Here is a 14,845-nt window from a genome sequence, read left to right as displayed (position 1 = left end):
TATCCAACTACCCCCCCCCCCCCCCCCCCCCCCCCGACATAATGAAACTCACAACTCGATTTCGACTATGTGAACATGCCATGCAAAATGTCATGTGCTTCCTGTGACAAATAAGACCATCCAAGGGAGCAACAGGTGAAGCAGAGTAGAGCCGTGCACATTCAAAAGAAAATTGTCATGAACACAGATAATGTCAACACATCACACAAAAGAAAATTTGGAGTGAAGTGAGTATTACCCAGTTTGGATTGGCTACATTGTAGACGGTCTTAGACATACAAGTATGACGGCAACAACGCAGGCACATCAGGAACCGAGCAGATGTGAGACAAATTTAAATGGTTACGGATGGAGCAACACCTAGAGGAGCAAAAACAACACGCTGTTTCTGTTCGGACACTTCCCAGTAGCTGAGAAACAAATCTTGTGTTCCAAATGCTGCTGGGCTCTTGTTGGTTCCCCAAGGAGAAAATGACACGGGTTGAATCAATGCTCATTTGTATAGCTGCTTCAGTCTCCTCGCAGCTTCAATGATGGTCTCTCTGTGGCCAAATGCACTAACCCTCACAAAGCCCTCGCCGCTAGGCCCAAATCCAATGCCAGGAGTAGTAACCACATGTGCCTTCTCAAGGATCTCGGCAAAGACATCCCAAGAGTTACGGCCGGGAAAGTGCACCCACACGTAGGGAGCATTCTTGGCACCATAGACGTCGAACCCGAGGGATGTAAACGTGTCAACAATGATTTTAGTATTCTCCTTGTAGAATCCGACAACGTCTTGCATAGCCTGCATGGAATTTGGAATGAGAAGAAGCGGTCGATGTAAAGATTTACAAAGCACGGAAACCCTACCTCTAGACCCTCTGGAGAGAGGCAGCCTAAACCGCCCGCTTGAGAAATGGTTGATGCACCATTGAAGGAAGTGCAGACTATACGGTTGAAATCTTTAGCAACTGAATGCCCATCAGAGAAAAGGAGCTCCTTAGGGACCACAGTCCAACCCAGCCGGACACCAGTGAATCCAGCGTATTTAGAGAAAGATGCTGTCTCCATGGCAACCTACACATTACCAAACCATAATTATACAGGTCTAGTTTGTCATATTGGATGAAAATAATATGTAATGCTCAAAACACTGGCACTAAACGTTTTGTGTAAACTCTTTAAAATTTTCAAAGGATGGTATGAAGAAGTTAAATCTTGAAAAATAGGGCCCACCTCTTTTGCTCCAGGAATTTCAAAGATGGATTTCGGGCTGTCATCTGATATGTACATGGCATAAGCAGAATCATAGAATATTATGGAACCGTTGTCCTTCGCAAATTTGACTAATTGTGTTAGCTGGTCCCTAGATGCAGCAGTACCAGTAGGATTGTTGGGTGAACAAAAGAATATGATGTCCGTCCGTGGGACACTGGAAAGATCGGGGAAAAATCCATTTTCAGGACTGCATCTCATGTATTCAATATTTCCATACTTCTGAACATCCTGCTGATATAAGTCAGTTTGACCCATGATAACACTTGAATCAACATATACCTGTTGAAATGGAAGTATCATAGTATTAATGTTATGGCCGGTTTAGCTAGGCCCACCGGGCAATCTTAGCCCACAAGTTATCTTAGGTTAACTCTTATGCAAGTTATCTTAGGTTAATTCTTGTGCAAGTTATCTAGGTTATAAATATAGGCTGTAAGACTCTTTTTGAAATTAAGCAATAAGAATATTATTATCCCTATTGCCCGGCTCCCAGAGGAGCCGGAACCCAAGCCGCCTCTAACCCTAGCCGCCGCCGCCTTCCTCCTCCTACGCGACGGCGCCCAGCCGCCGGCGCGCCCGCTCATCGCCGCGCCCTCCTCCATCCTTCCCCTACAACCTACGGAGTAGGTCCGGTAGGATCCCTGGTTCTACCAATTTGGTATCCAGAGACTCGGGTTCGATCATGTCGTCATCAACACCCACGCCGCCGCTGCCAATCATCACCATCGCCCCGATGACCACTGCCGGGTCCCCAACGCCGCCGGCCCCGATCACCTCCGCGCCGCCGGCCCCCGTCACTTCTGCGCCGCCGACAACCTCCGTCTTCACGCCGGAGGAGATGACCAGCACCCTGCGGGACCTCGTGACGGCCGTCCAGGGCATCTCCCTGTACTTGGCCGGCCCGCACACCACCCCGCCGGCTGCGCCCCCCCCCCCCCCGCCTACAGCCACCCGGCGACGCACTGGCCGATCCAGAACGTGTCGGGCCCGAGCGGGACGCCTCTGCTGCCGTTCCAGGTGGGCTACACTGGCGGGCCCCCGCCGCTGCTGCACCTGCCCTGGTACTCGGTACCCGCGGCGATCGCCGGGGCCCATCCGTCGCTCCAGCCGCCGCCCGTCCCAGCACCGTCCTGGCCACAGTGGCCCTCGCCGGTTCTTGCAGTGCCACCCGCGCCCGGCCCAGCGCCGCAGTGGCCGCGCCGGCCCCAGTCGCGCCGCCCGCGCCGGTCCAGCTCCCACCGCCGCCGCCCAGCTCCGGACTGGGCCAGTCCACACCGGGAGGACTTCCGATCCAGCAGGTCCGGTTTCCGCCGTCACCGTCCCTGATCCCGGCCTGGCTAACCGGGACGTCGCCACCGCTAGTTTACACAGAGACCGGGGACCAACCGGTACCCACGCTGCAGTCTGGGGCCTCGTCCGGCTCCGCGGGGGCCTACGACGGCCTTCCCACCGTTGACCGCGCGCCGTCATCATCACTGCTCCGCACCGCCGAGCCGGTCGGCCATGGCCCGCCGACCCAGACGCCGCCGCGGTTCGCCAAGATCGACTTCGCCACCTATGAAGGCACGGAGGACCCCCTCAACTGGCTCAACCAGTGCGACCAGTTCTTTCGCGGGCAGCGCACCCTCGCATCGGAGCGTACCTGGCTCGCCTCGTACCACCTCCGCGGCGCGGCACAGACCTGGTATTCCGCCCTCGAGCAGGACGAGGGTGCCATGCCCCCTTGGGAGCGCTTCCGCAAGCTCTGCCTCCTTCACTTTGGGCCTCCGGTTCGCGGGAGCCGCCTAGCGGAGCTCGGCCGCCTTCCCTTCACCTCCACGGTGCAGGACTACGCCGACCGTTTCCAGGCCCTGGTATGCCATGCGTCGGGTGTGACGGCGCAGCAGCGGGCCGACCTCTTTGTCAGTGGACTTCCGGATCACATCCGCGTGGACGTGGAGCTTTGAGGACCCCAGGATCTCCAGTCGGCCATGTACTACGCCCGCGCGTTCGAGCGCCTCGCGGTGGCCATCCAGCAGGAATCACCGTTCCGGACCGCTAGGTCGCTACCCGGGCCGGATTCCGCGCAGGGTCGGCCTGCGCAGGCTTCTGCGGCACCCCTCGCCGCGACCGCGGTGCGCCCGTTCCGCCGGCTCACCTCAGCCGAGCTACTCGAGCGTCGCCGCCAAGGGTTGTGCTTCAACTGCGATGAGCCTTACACACCCGGCCATGCCTGCCCGCGACTCTTCTAGCTGGAGGTTGCAGACTACATTCCGGAGGACGCCGTCATCGCCGACCTGGCCGCCCCAGCTGTCGAGAAGGTGTTTGACGCTGGTTGATCGCCTCGAGGAGTTCCGCAAGCGCTTCCCCACCTTACAGCTCGAGGACGAGCTGTTTGTGCAGGCGGGGAGAAGTGTTATGGCCGGTTTAGCTAGGCCCACCGGGCAATCTTAGCCCACAAGTTATCTTAGGTTAACTCTTATGCAAGTTATCTTAGGTTAATTCTTATGCAAGTTATCTAGGTTATAAATATAGGCTGTAAGACTCTTTTTGGAAATTAAGCAATAAGAATATTATTATCCCTATTGCCCGGCTCCCAGAGGAGCCGGAACCCTAGCCGCCTCTAACCCTAGCCGCCGCCGCCTTCCTCCTCCTACGCGACGGCGCCCAGCCGCCGGCGCGCCCGCTCATCGCCGTGCCCTCCTCCATCCTTCACCTACAACCTACGGAGTAGGTCTGGTAGGATCCCTGGTTCTACCAATTAATTTCGCTACAACAGCACAAAAATTAAGTTAACATGATAACAAGGTGATAAAAAAGACAGTAAGTATATCACCGCAAACATCACTTAGGTTTGAGAATCACAAATATATAAGGGGAAAACAACTGAAGTTGCATATCAATTGCAAAATTTTATTACGGGATATGATGGGTCCTGAACTGCAATCTTCACATTAGATCCAAATAGAAGCTGAAATTTTGGAGCACAAAAATTATCAGCGACAATGTAACGTGATAAATAAAGTAAAGGGGGGAGAAGAGGCATTCTGAACCTGTAGACGAGAAATGTCACATTTGGCGCCATCAGAGACAAATATATCGGTTTCTTCAATACCAAGATCCGCGTAGTAGGTCGCAGCAATTGCTGCCCTTAGTTTCTGTACAAAACAATTCACCATTTTTTAGTGATGGAAATAACACTTTAGGGTAGAGCATGTCAAAAAAAAAAGCCAAACATATCACTGAAAAGATATCTTCAAACTCACTGTAGGCAAAATCAAAAGTCACGCAAGTATTTGGATGGGCCAGTAAAAGATAAATATCAGCCCATTACGACATTGTGGATCTCTCAAGACAGAAAGCCTAAAGCATGAAATTAAGAATTCAAAAACAGAATGAACAAAGCTTCAGATGCCATTAGATGTTACTAAACCTACATGGATTAGCATAGCGCCTGCCCTAGTTGAATAATTTGTAATCGGACCAGACCAATTTTACAAGCAGGCGCTAAAAATAGTTACACACACTTCTTAACCATCTAATGATGTCTATTGATGGATTCACAGAAAAAGGTTACGCGCTAGTAACTGGAAATATATGGCATTTTAGTTATGGTCATATGTGCACAGCCTCCAGCCCTCCAACAGGACTAGCTACCTTTCATAAGAATATGTTACCAAGATATTATTGAAGTGTGATGATGTCATGAAAATATTTTTCTGACCAATCTAATGATACTATGTTTACATAAACAATCTAAATAGTTTAACATATATTCCAAGTCAAAGTTAGATAAGTTTGATTGCATGCTTCCTACGAAGTCATCCATTTAAGATGGTGGTGAGATGCAATATTACCTTTTCACCTTGTTCAGCTCCATAACCACTGTAGCCATCAACTGTGGACAAAGCATGCGCTCTCTGTGTTTATATGTAGACCCGTCAAAGAACAATAATGGATCGCAAAAAAGAAATTATGCAACAGAATGAACATTTGAACTTTCTTAGTCCACTCCTGCAAAGATGTGTACTGTGTTGAATATTTGAGTGACTTTTACAAGGAAATAAACATGGGAAAAAAGAATGAACATGTGCGCCATGCATTACATCTACAAACATGTTTCAAATAAATGAGCTTTTGTCTTCATTTTTCTTACTTCCTGAGATCAGCCAAGGTCTAAAGTAACACAATAGCAATTTCTTATGAATGATGAGATACCTCTGCCATGGCATTTGTTATGACCTCCGGAATGGGTTCGCTAGTGTCACCTACTCCCAGGCTTATAATTTTTGCGTCAGGATACTTCAGAAGATGAGCTGCTCTTCTTCTGGCAACCTGAATGAAGTTGAGAGATCACCACTATCAAAACCCAAATCCATAATACGATAGCATCAACAAGAACAAAAATCAAAGAACGACGGCACAGTTATACCTCAGGAAACAAATAGCCTGCTTGGAGCTTGGCTATGTTCGCATTCCGTGAAACCTTTGTTGTGTAAGCTTCATCAGAAAGCATAATCTTTTATTAAACTACTAGTAGGTTGGAATTTGAAAGTATTAGAAGCAGGGTGTTGGAGAGAGAGGACAGTACAAGTACCGGCGGCCGGAGAGCTGCGGACACAGCGTACATTAACGGGCAGCCTTCTCGTCGGCCAAAGGTTGCTCGACTTCGATGCCCTGCAAGCATGTCACCAGTCATCAGAATAACTCATTGAACTACCGAAGCGCGCAGTACGGTACCTGAGAGAGAAGGAAGAGGACGAAAGGAAGGGCATGGCAGTGGCTTTGGTGGCGGGTGAGGCGGTAGTTCCCGTCATCATCAGCGGCAGTGAGTCGATGAGGAGGGAGAATCAGTACCAGCTTAGCCCTCCCGGAGAGCACTCAGATTGGCCGAGCTGTGTCGGGTCGGATGAGTGCACCAGCTCACTTAAATATAACATATAAATAACACATTTGAGCACATAAATATAACATTCCAGCAATAAAAAAGAGAGCATATTTCAACATTTGATTATAACATACCAGCAATAAATGTTTGAAGAAAATACATGGCAGGCTCGCCAACGCACTAACAAATAAACAAACTACACAGCGTATGATCAATGGTAGACAATGCAATGCATGCCTGAAATAAATTACAGATGCTATGCAAATCTTAACCTCCATTGTGCACTTATCTTCCTCAAATTTATCCATTGCAAGCAATGCAAATATGCAATACATCTCCGAAATAAGTTCACAAGCATCCAGTTTATCCACAACATTCATGAAAAGCATCGATTCTGGCCAGAGCAGAGACAGAACTGATGTAACCCGGCTGGAACCGAAGCAATCGCGTTTGTCCGCTGCCATGTACAAATTTGATAGAGAGGGGGGAGAGGAGAGGGGAGGGGATCGGATTCCTACCTGGTCACCGCCCTGATGGACTAGACGGAGAACGGGGCGGGGGAAAATGGGACGAGTCAGAGGTAAGGACGGCGGCGGAGAAGATGGGGAGGAGGCGCCCGTATGTCTCGCGTTACGCGAGATGAGGGCAGCCTCTCGCGTCGCCGTGCTATACATGGGCCGCGGCCGAGCCGCGCGGGAAGTTCCAGCCACGTTTTTTTCGTTTTTTTCTTTCTGTTCTCTTTTTTATGTTTTCCTTCTTTGCTTTTTATGTTTTTACTTTTTGTTATACTTCAAAATATTCTAAATAAATGTATTAGAAAAAACACTCTATAAAAACATTTGAAAAATGTTGAACTAGAATTTTAAAAATATTGAACAAGTGTTTGAAAATGTTGAAAATTTATTAAAAATGTTGAACAAGTAGTTAAAAATGTTCAAAAAGTATTAAAATGAAGAAAAAAGAAAAAGAACTAAAGAAAGACAACAAAGGTGGAAAGAAAAGAAAAACCAATAAAAACAGAGAAAAACAAAAAAACTGAAAATAAAACGAAGAATAAACAATGAATAAAACGGCTTGTTTCGCGTTAACAACTGTCATCCTACTTACATATCACAAACACGGGGCTAGCACAGGTGGCTAGGCGCACTCCCTTGTGCTCGCTTAAGGAGATAAATAGCTCTCACGGCGAACCAACCTGTGGTTGGATAGTTAGAGGGACAGTGGTATCCTCAGCTCATCAGGGTTCAAGTCCTGGTGCTCGCATTATTCCTGGATTTATTTCAGGATTTCCGGCGATGCGCTTTCAGTGGGAGGAGACGTTCCCGTCGACGACGAGGCGCCTACGGTGATTTTGTAAATCTCAAGATGATATGCCGACTCAGTTTTTCAAAGGTGTTCATAAGGATAGGGTGTGCGTGTGTGCGTTCATAGAAGTGAGTGTATGCGCGTGCAGGGACGAAGCTAGAAGAAAAGTTCAATGGGGGGGGTCATCTTCTATTAATGAATAGTGATTAGTACTTAGTTTCTGAAGGATTTGCTGATTCCATTGGGGTCAATTGACCCCAATCTTTACAAGGCAGCTCCGTCCCTGTGCGCGTGTATATGAGGGCTTGTGTGTGTATTGATGTTAAAAAAAAAGCTCCACGGGGGAGGAAGGGGTGGGCGTGCGGGAAAAAATCGCCAACCCATTGGATCACGGATCCAGGCCCACTACGATTTGGCCCACGAAACACTTATCTGTTTGATCCAGCCCATTGAAGTTACAGTCGAGCAGTTGCGTTTCTCTTCTTCCGCTTCGTCTCTTCGGCCGGAGTCCTCCTCCTCCAGACTTCCGGAGACCCCACGCGATGCGCCCCGCGGCCTCGAAGGTGGCCGGGAAGGAGAAGAGCAGGAGGAAGGGCGGCGGCGCCGGCGCCGGAGAGCATCTCCTCACCGACCGCGTCCTCTCCCTCCGCGCCCGCCTGCACGACGCCCTCTCCCTCGGCCTCGCCAGGTAATTTCCCCGCCTTCCCCGCCCTTCGTCTTCACGGCCTCGATTTCCCGTCTTCTGCCCGATTCAGGGGCAGAGTAGATTCTCCTTGGATAGATTGAGAAGCAAGATTTAGCTGGCTGCTGGTTGGCGGCGTAGGGCTGGATGCAACCTAGACGATCTTAGCTTGGTGATAGCTTTGTAGAGTAGCCCGAAGCAAAATTTGAGGGCTAAAGAGGGTCTGTATCGCTGCGATTTCACACATATGTGTGTTGCAGAGGCACTGGCGATAGGCCGGTTCATATCGGAAGCCACAAGAAACAGTAGCACCCCGATCTCGCTGCTGAAATGCCCCACCACAGCCTACAAAATCCACCAAGGGGCACAGCACAAAGCACAATGAGATGAAGCAGCCACCGATTGACGTAGTAGTTAGGAGCAGAATGTCAGCAACCGTTAAATTGCCGCTGCACCAGCCACCCGCCTTCGCCTTTGCCTTGAATGGGGAAAAAAATATGCATCTTCTGATTTCTTGTATTATTCATCATGTTAGGTCTGATGGCCACGGTGCAAAAAAATGGCAGTCTACTGATGCTGGAATTCAGTCTCACGCGATCAAAGCAGTGACTGCTTTTCTCGGTTGTTTGTCAACTGAAATGCTGCGGCTTCCTCCTATAAAGGTAAGCTGGGAGTCAGTTGCTGAAGTAAACTGTGTGTATTAGATGATTTTTTTTAAATCGTGCGCTCTTGGTTGTGACCATTTTGTTTTCTTAACCAGGAGTCGATTTCGGATATTCTCGTACTCTTGGAAGGTGTTCTTCAGACAAAGAACGTTTCAGTTCTGATCCAAGCAGCAGATGTGAGCTCAAAGTTAGTTTCCAGCATAGGCAATTCGATTCGGCAATACCCAATTTTGGAGATTGTTTCGCCCCTCTCATGCCAGTTGTCGGCACACCAGTTACCTACAGCTATCTCATGTGCAAGGGCGATGAATTGCATATTGAATAGCCTAGTGACGGCGAGAGGTTCAACTCATGCAGAAATTTTGGAAACCTTGGAGAGAACCAATGCAGTTGCAAGTATTGTTTCAGCTCTGCAGAGTTACACTCCTGATGTCCATCCACTGAGTTATCTGACCGAGATGATATCACTGCTAAGAACCATACTGTGGATTTGGCCTTCCTCAAGATACCATGTATGGAGTAATGGCAACCTGATGGGGAAGTTAGCACATTACTGTCTTGCCACTGAAACAACGGTTGTTGCTAAAGTTCTTAGGCTGTATGCTGCTTTAGGTACATCTGTTTGGTAATTCTCCTCTTTGACTTCAATATTAATATTTGAAATATATTTTTTCTACTTTACTTCCTTTTGTGTTTCTGAACATTTGTAACTGCAACTCAGCTTTATGTGGCCATGGAGCTATGATCCTTCTCAAGAACGAAGTCTTAATGGCTAAGATTTGTGAGCTCGTGGGAACGTCCCATCCGAGTAGTACTAGGATTGAAGCGTTCAAACTCTGCCATATTCTTTTGGTGAGTTACCTCACTTCAGTTTGGGTAACTAATCTAACATATGAATTGTAATTGTAATGTCTTCTGTTTAACTAATATCAAAATTGCATTTATCATCTGCAGAGATCTTCGAAGGGCTGTAGTCAGTTAATGACTTCACGCTGCCAGCCTATTGTTGAAGGCATAATCGATGCAATGCGTGCAAAGGATGATAAATTGTTAGTAACAGAGGGGTGTCGTACTGCACTGCTGGTGCTCCGTTATGCTGGGAATCATCACCAATGCTTTTGGTCTAATGCCATTGATAAAGTATTATATAGCATTCTTACCGGTCGCTGCCTCTCCTCACATCAAAGTGATAAAGTATTGTGCGATGATGAGCTATTTGATATGGTTTCCAAAAACTTCATGGATATACATCCATACGTCTGGGATATACTTGGATATCTAGTGGTGCATTGCACTGAGGATCACCATCCTGTAAGGAAAGGGAAAGGTCATAGCTTGCACGCACTGATATCTTGTGCTTGGTAGGTACTAGGTACTATCCTACTCGAGAGTTAATTTGCTGTAGTATAGTTTTCTTTCTGTACCGTAATGAACTTGCAGGAGAATGGTGTGCAGCTATTCATGTTTTCATCCTGCTCTTGGTGTGCAGCTTGCTGGCCACAGATGTTATGCGCAAAAGCAGCCCCATGACATTATCCAAAGATGTGCAGGAGCCGGCTTTGAGGGCAGTTCTGATGATGCTTCTCTCTCCCAATGGATATATTCAGTATGAGGCAAGTTTTAAACTTTCAGAAGGTCTTCCATATTTGGGTGACGGCTATTTGAACGTTCTGTTGTCATCATTAGAATCAAATACTACGAGAAGTGTTGCCACATCTTTTGACAGTTTCAAAATTATGACCAACCTCATGAACCTCGCATGTTTGGTGCTGTCACGACCTTACCATAATCTCCTTAACAAGAGGAATCCTATTGATGTGTTGTCCATCATTATCAAGGAATGTCTCCACAATAATATACATATTACGAGGTCAAAAGTCACTTCCCATCTGCATTTTTGTTTTGAAGGAAGTTCATGCTGTTGCTATCTCGGTGAAGAGTGGGAGGGTGAAAACATAGTCTTATTCTACGGTCTTGTTGGGCTGTTTAATCTTCTGAGGAGCACTACTTTAGTTTGTGTTCAGTGTAAGAGGAAGTTGGATGTTGGGATTCTGTGCCATGACTGCAGAGATCAGTATACCGAAGATTTTCTTATAGTTCTTCAACGTGCTCTAAGTCAAAGCTTGAGTTCTGGACCGAAGCTCTATATTGCACACATCCTGAGTTTGTTTGGCCTCTGCGGTTCTCCAAGCAAGTTGGGCGGGAAGATGAGTAGTGCATTAGATAATAACGATCTAGCTGATCTGGAACTTTTGCTTTCAGATGGTGAATCTATAAATACTCACACAGCCATCATATCAGCAAGGTGTCCTAAGCTGTTGCCATCTGGAAAATGTCTACTTGGCAGTGACGAAAAAGTTAAAGATGAATGGGGAAAATCAGTGTACCGAGTTCAAATGTCTGATCGTGTAGATAGCCACGCCTTGAAGAAGATTTTGGAGTACACATATACTGGTTTTGTGATGGTAGGTGATGACATTGTTAAACCAGTAAGGACACTTGCGAAGTATTGTCACCTGAAACCATTGGCAGAAATGCTTCAGAAAGAGCAACCCAGATGGAACTCCGATTATACCAGATATGATCTTACTGTTGCACTTGGACCTGTTGAGCATTCATTCTCGTAAGTCGGCCTTAAATTACCTAGTTTGTTGATTCCAACCTTTGAGCAAAACACCATGTTCTTTTTAGTTGTCCCTAAGATTATCTGTACTTACAATGTTTGGTGGCTGTCGTTTGCTGAAATTTGTTACATTTGTTCTACATTGTAGAGTTTTCTTTGTCATAGATTATAGCCTCGAAGCAGATCATAGATACCTTCCGTTCTTTTGCTCTTTCTAGTTTTCATTAGCTTGCCATGAATTGTTTCTCTATGTGTATTGATCCAGGGACATAATTTTGGAGGCTCAGTCAAACGAGGAAATGAAGTGTGACCATGGGCCGTGCCAATTGTCAACCCCGCACGTTCATAGCCATAAGACCGTGCTGATCATGAGCTGCGATTACCTCCGGGCATTATTTCGATCCGGGATGCACGAGAGGTAAGCTCTTTTGGTCCTTAATAATACTGGCACAAAGTACAAACAGTTTAGGCCAACATTTTCACAAAGGCTATGTGTTGCGGCGTTCTTCATGCGATTGACGAGAACTTCTTGTGCAGCTTCTCGGACGTCATCAGGGTTCCGCTCGGGTGGCAAGCGCTGGACAAACTAGTCCACTGGTTCTACTCAGGCGAGCTGCCCAGTGTCGCCCTCGACTGCCGGTGGAACAACCTGAGCAGCGACGAGCAGCGCTCCCACCTGAACGCCTACGCGGAGCTGTCGTCGCTGGCAGAGTTCTGGTTCCTGGAGGGGGTGAAGGAGGAGAGCCTGTCGGCGGCCTCGTCCCTCCTGGGCTCGAGCACGAGCGCCGCCGCGGTCGAGTTCGTCGCGTTCGCTGCCAACCTGGGCCAGTGGGAGATGGTCGAGGCCGGCGTCCGCAGCGTGGCGCACCTGTACCCCCGGCTGCGGGACTCCGGTCGGCTGGAGCGGCTCGACGAGGAGCTGCTCAACATGCTGCGGACCGAGTACGTCCGGTACTCGCAGCACGGGGGCGGAGGTAACTGAATGGTACTGCATGGATCTGAATGCACATCACAGTGCGCTTTGTAGATACAGGGATGCTGTCATACCTTTTTTCACAGAGAATATGCAGTGTATTATTGCCTGGGTTACCAGAGCTGTTGCTCCTGCCTGCATGGCGCACATGGTCACGCAGGGGGTCGGAGGTGTGCCGACCCGACCGACCCACTGACAGGCACACGCCGCACCGATCCATCGCAGCACACATTGCAACAGGCACATTTTCTTTCCCTTTCCTTTTCGCGGATCATCACAACGGACACTTAATCACTCCGCCCTGGTGATCAACGCTAGCGCACTGTGCCATTCAGCTCAGCTCATGCCAACGGACTAAACTAGTCCCAACCGAATAACCCACGGATCTCTCATCAATCATCACAGGAAAACGAAGAAACAGAAAATCAACTCGGGAGCAACATGGGATTAACTCGGCCCGTCAGTCAACAGGAGAGGCCAGCTCGTACGGGAAGTACAGGCTGTCCTCCCCCGCCGCGCCCCGCCACACACGCGCTAGAGTCCAAACCAAAACCAGGGTAGGGTTCCATAAACAAAGCCCAAGTAGCCCCCTCCCGCTGCCCCCCTCCGCGACATCACATGGCTAAGGCTAATCGTAATCGCCCTCCAAACCGGAGCAACCAACGGAACGGAGAAAACTAGATTAAACTAGTTGCGATCTTGTGGGGGTGTGTCGACCGGCGCGTGGTCAGCAGGGCCCTGCCTCCCGGCGCCGGGGCAGGAAGTCACGGCCCCCGGCCCCTCGCCGTCCGTCAGATCCCAGATCAGACGGGCCGCGTCGCGTCGTGCCATCAGACGGCAGGCGATGAGGCGTCGACGCGACGTACCACCGGGCACGTACTACAGGTGCATGCCTGGGGGGCTCGGCCTCATCACGGACGTACAGTGCCGGACCGGCGCGCACCAAAAATGATGGGGCACCCGACCCGGCAGCGCTGCGCCTGCGCGGCACGGGGCTCCGCAAGTCCGCATCCTCTCCCTCCGTCTCTGCGCCTCCTTTGTTGCCTCCGAGTCTCAGCCTTCTCCAGACGCCAGGCCATGATGATTTCCCTTTGTCGTTGCGGCCGCTCAGTCATCACTGTACTGGTGCTAGATGCCAAGATGTGCATTTCAGGGCTCAGGCGCTCACCATCGAGTGCGCCTGCCTGCCTGCATCTCCTCCCTTTTCTTTATCCATTTCTCACCTTTTCAGCCAGGCTCGTGTCGACAGGGCTTTCGTTGGCCATCATGGGCGGGCTCGGCTCGATCTCTGCCGGTGGTCAGGCAGCTAGCTCGCCCGACGCAAATGCGCGCCACATGGCCTCCTCATTGCTCGCTCAAACAAATGTGGTTTGTTCGAGCGAGAGATGAGATGATCCAGCGGTGGTCTGCATTGTGTTTGTACTACCACGCCATTGACTGCGACCCCGAGAGGCTAGCTAGGGATGCATGTTCCTTCCAACCGACTGTTCCATTCACTAGTACTATAGTCTAGCCCAGCGTCGTAGCACCTACGCCGTAGCACGGTACACGCAGCGTACAGCCATACAGTAATGGTGGTTAGGCTATGGTGCGCCCATCCGGCCACTCTACACACATGGCTAGCCGCGGTCGCGGTGTGGTAGCCTGCAGACGCGATCTGATCCGGGTCATCGGCCGGGCGACACGCACGGTTCGGCGGGCCTCCGCTTACGCGCCAATGGCGCTCTGGCTGCCGGAGCACGTACCATCGTACCCAGGGCCACGCACGCTCATTACCCCGTGCCTCCGCTGGCCTACGCACGCGTCGGCCACTGCTGCGGCACTGCATCACACGCCTATGCAGCAGCAGCGAGCCAGCCAGGAGAGACGAGAACGGCCGCGCCCGTGCATGCGCGCGCATGCATGCGGTCGAGGCAGCTCTGCCCCATGGCCGAGGGGATGCAGTGCAAGCGGCCAGCGGTACCACGGGGCTCATGGTGTCATCGTCCTCGTCGCAGGCAGAGGCAGGCGCTTGCACGGGAGCGGATCGAGAGCCTGGAGCGGGGCAAAGGGTGGCTGTAGGGCGCAGAGCGCGAAAGGCGCCCCGGAAAAGGACACGGCCGGGCGGGGGAAAGCCAGAATTTAAAAAGCTCGGGAGAGCAGGGAAATGGCGGGCCTCCTCCCCGGCGTCAGTCCACATGGGCGCGGGAGCGTGCACGGGACCCGCGGCGGCCACGTTGGATGTCAGCGGCGGAGCGAGGCCATGATGCCGTAACGGGCATGCAGGGCGCGGGGACGGAGGCTTTGGTGTCAGCGTGTCTATTTTAGTTCTGAGGGCGCTGGCGGAGGAGTAATTTTCTTCTCTGCGCGAATATTCAGACGGCGAGCACATGCGGCACAGTGCCCTACCGGATGCCCATGGATCCAGATCAAGCCGGAGCGGTTCAGCTCTTGTTGAGTGCTCTGGACCGGCCTGTTCAGCTATGAAATG

The 14,845-nt window shown here is 50.3% G+C and overlaps 2 protein-coding genes across 2 annotated transcripts; one reads left to right on the top strand and one right to left on the bottom strand.

The window, feature by feature from the left end:
- Positions 1-201: 201 nt before the first annotated feature.
- Positions 202-6,756, bottom strand: LOC123167155 (probable LL-diaminopimelate aminotransferase, chloroplastic). Its single transcript, XM_044584993.1, has 11 exons — positions 6,646-6,756; positions 5,980-6,165; positions 5,837-5,916; positions 5,672-5,739; positions 5,458-5,574; positions 5,097-5,159; positions 4,293-4,397; positions 4,160-4,210; positions 1,219-1,539; positions 853-1,059; positions 202-787 (listed from the first exon to the last, which is right to left on the bottom strand). The coding sequence occupies exons 2-11, from the start codon at positions 6,057-6,059 to the stop codon at positions 494-496; spliced, it is 1,386 nt and encodes a 461-aa protein (XP_044440928.1). The 5' UTR covers positions 6,060-6,165; positions 6,646-6,756; the 3' UTR covers positions 202-493.
- Positions 6,757-7,906: 1,150 nt separating this feature from the next.
- LOC123165898 (BTB/POZ domain-containing protein At1g04390) lies at positions 7,907-12,491 on the top strand. The gene is made up of 8 exons (XM_044583639.1): positions 7,907-8,120; positions 8,650-8,776; positions 8,875-9,391; positions 9,501-9,631; positions 9,734-10,140; positions 10,269-11,402; positions 11,668-11,820; positions 11,940-12,491. Exons 1-8 carry the CDS (start codon positions 7,975-7,977, stop codon positions 12,382-12,384), a joined length of 3,060 nt encoding a protein of 1,019 aa, XP_044439574.1. The 5' UTR covers positions 7,907-7,974; the 3' UTR covers positions 12,385-12,491.
- The last annotated feature ends 2,354 nt before the right edge of the window (positions 12,492-14,845 follow it).

The sequence above is a fragment of the Triticum aestivum genome, chromosome 7D (genome assembly GCF_018294505.1).
Source record: "Triticum aestivum cultivar Chinese Spring chromosome 7D, IWGSC CS RefSeq v2.1, whole genome shotgun sequence".
Taxonomy (NCBI): domain Eukaryota; kingdom Viridiplantae; phylum Streptophyta; class Magnoliopsida; order Poales; family Poaceae; genus Triticum; species Triticum aestivum.
The sequence above is the reverse complement of the archived record's forward strand: the minus strand, read 5'-3'. Positions and strand labels throughout refer to the sequence as shown.

Coding starts and splice junctions, on each gene's coding strand:
- LOC123167155 (XM_044584993.1), bottom strand. CDS start 6,059: ATGATGACGGGAACTACCGCCTCACCCGCCACCAAAGCCACTGCCATG. Junction 5,917..5,979: donor TCCTCTTCCTTCTCTCTCAG/GTACCGTACTGC, acceptor ACATGCTTGCAG/GGCATCGAAGTCGAGCAACC. Junction 788..852: donor TCTCTCCAGAGGGTCTAGAG/GTAGGGTTTCCG, acceptor AATTCCATGCAG/GCTATGCAAGACGTTGTCGG.
- LOC123165898 (XM_044583639.1), top strand. CDS start 7,975: ATGCGCCCCGCGGCCTCGAAGGTGGCCGGGAAGGAGAAGAGCAGGAGG. Junction 9,392..9,500: donor TAGGCTGTATGCTGCTTTAG/GTACATCTGTTT, acceptor ACTGCAACTCAG/CTTTATGTGGCCATGGAGCT. Junction 11,403..11,667: donor CCTGTTGAGCATTCATTCTC/GTAAGTCGGCCT, acceptor GTATTGATCCAG/GGACATAATTTTGGAGGCTC.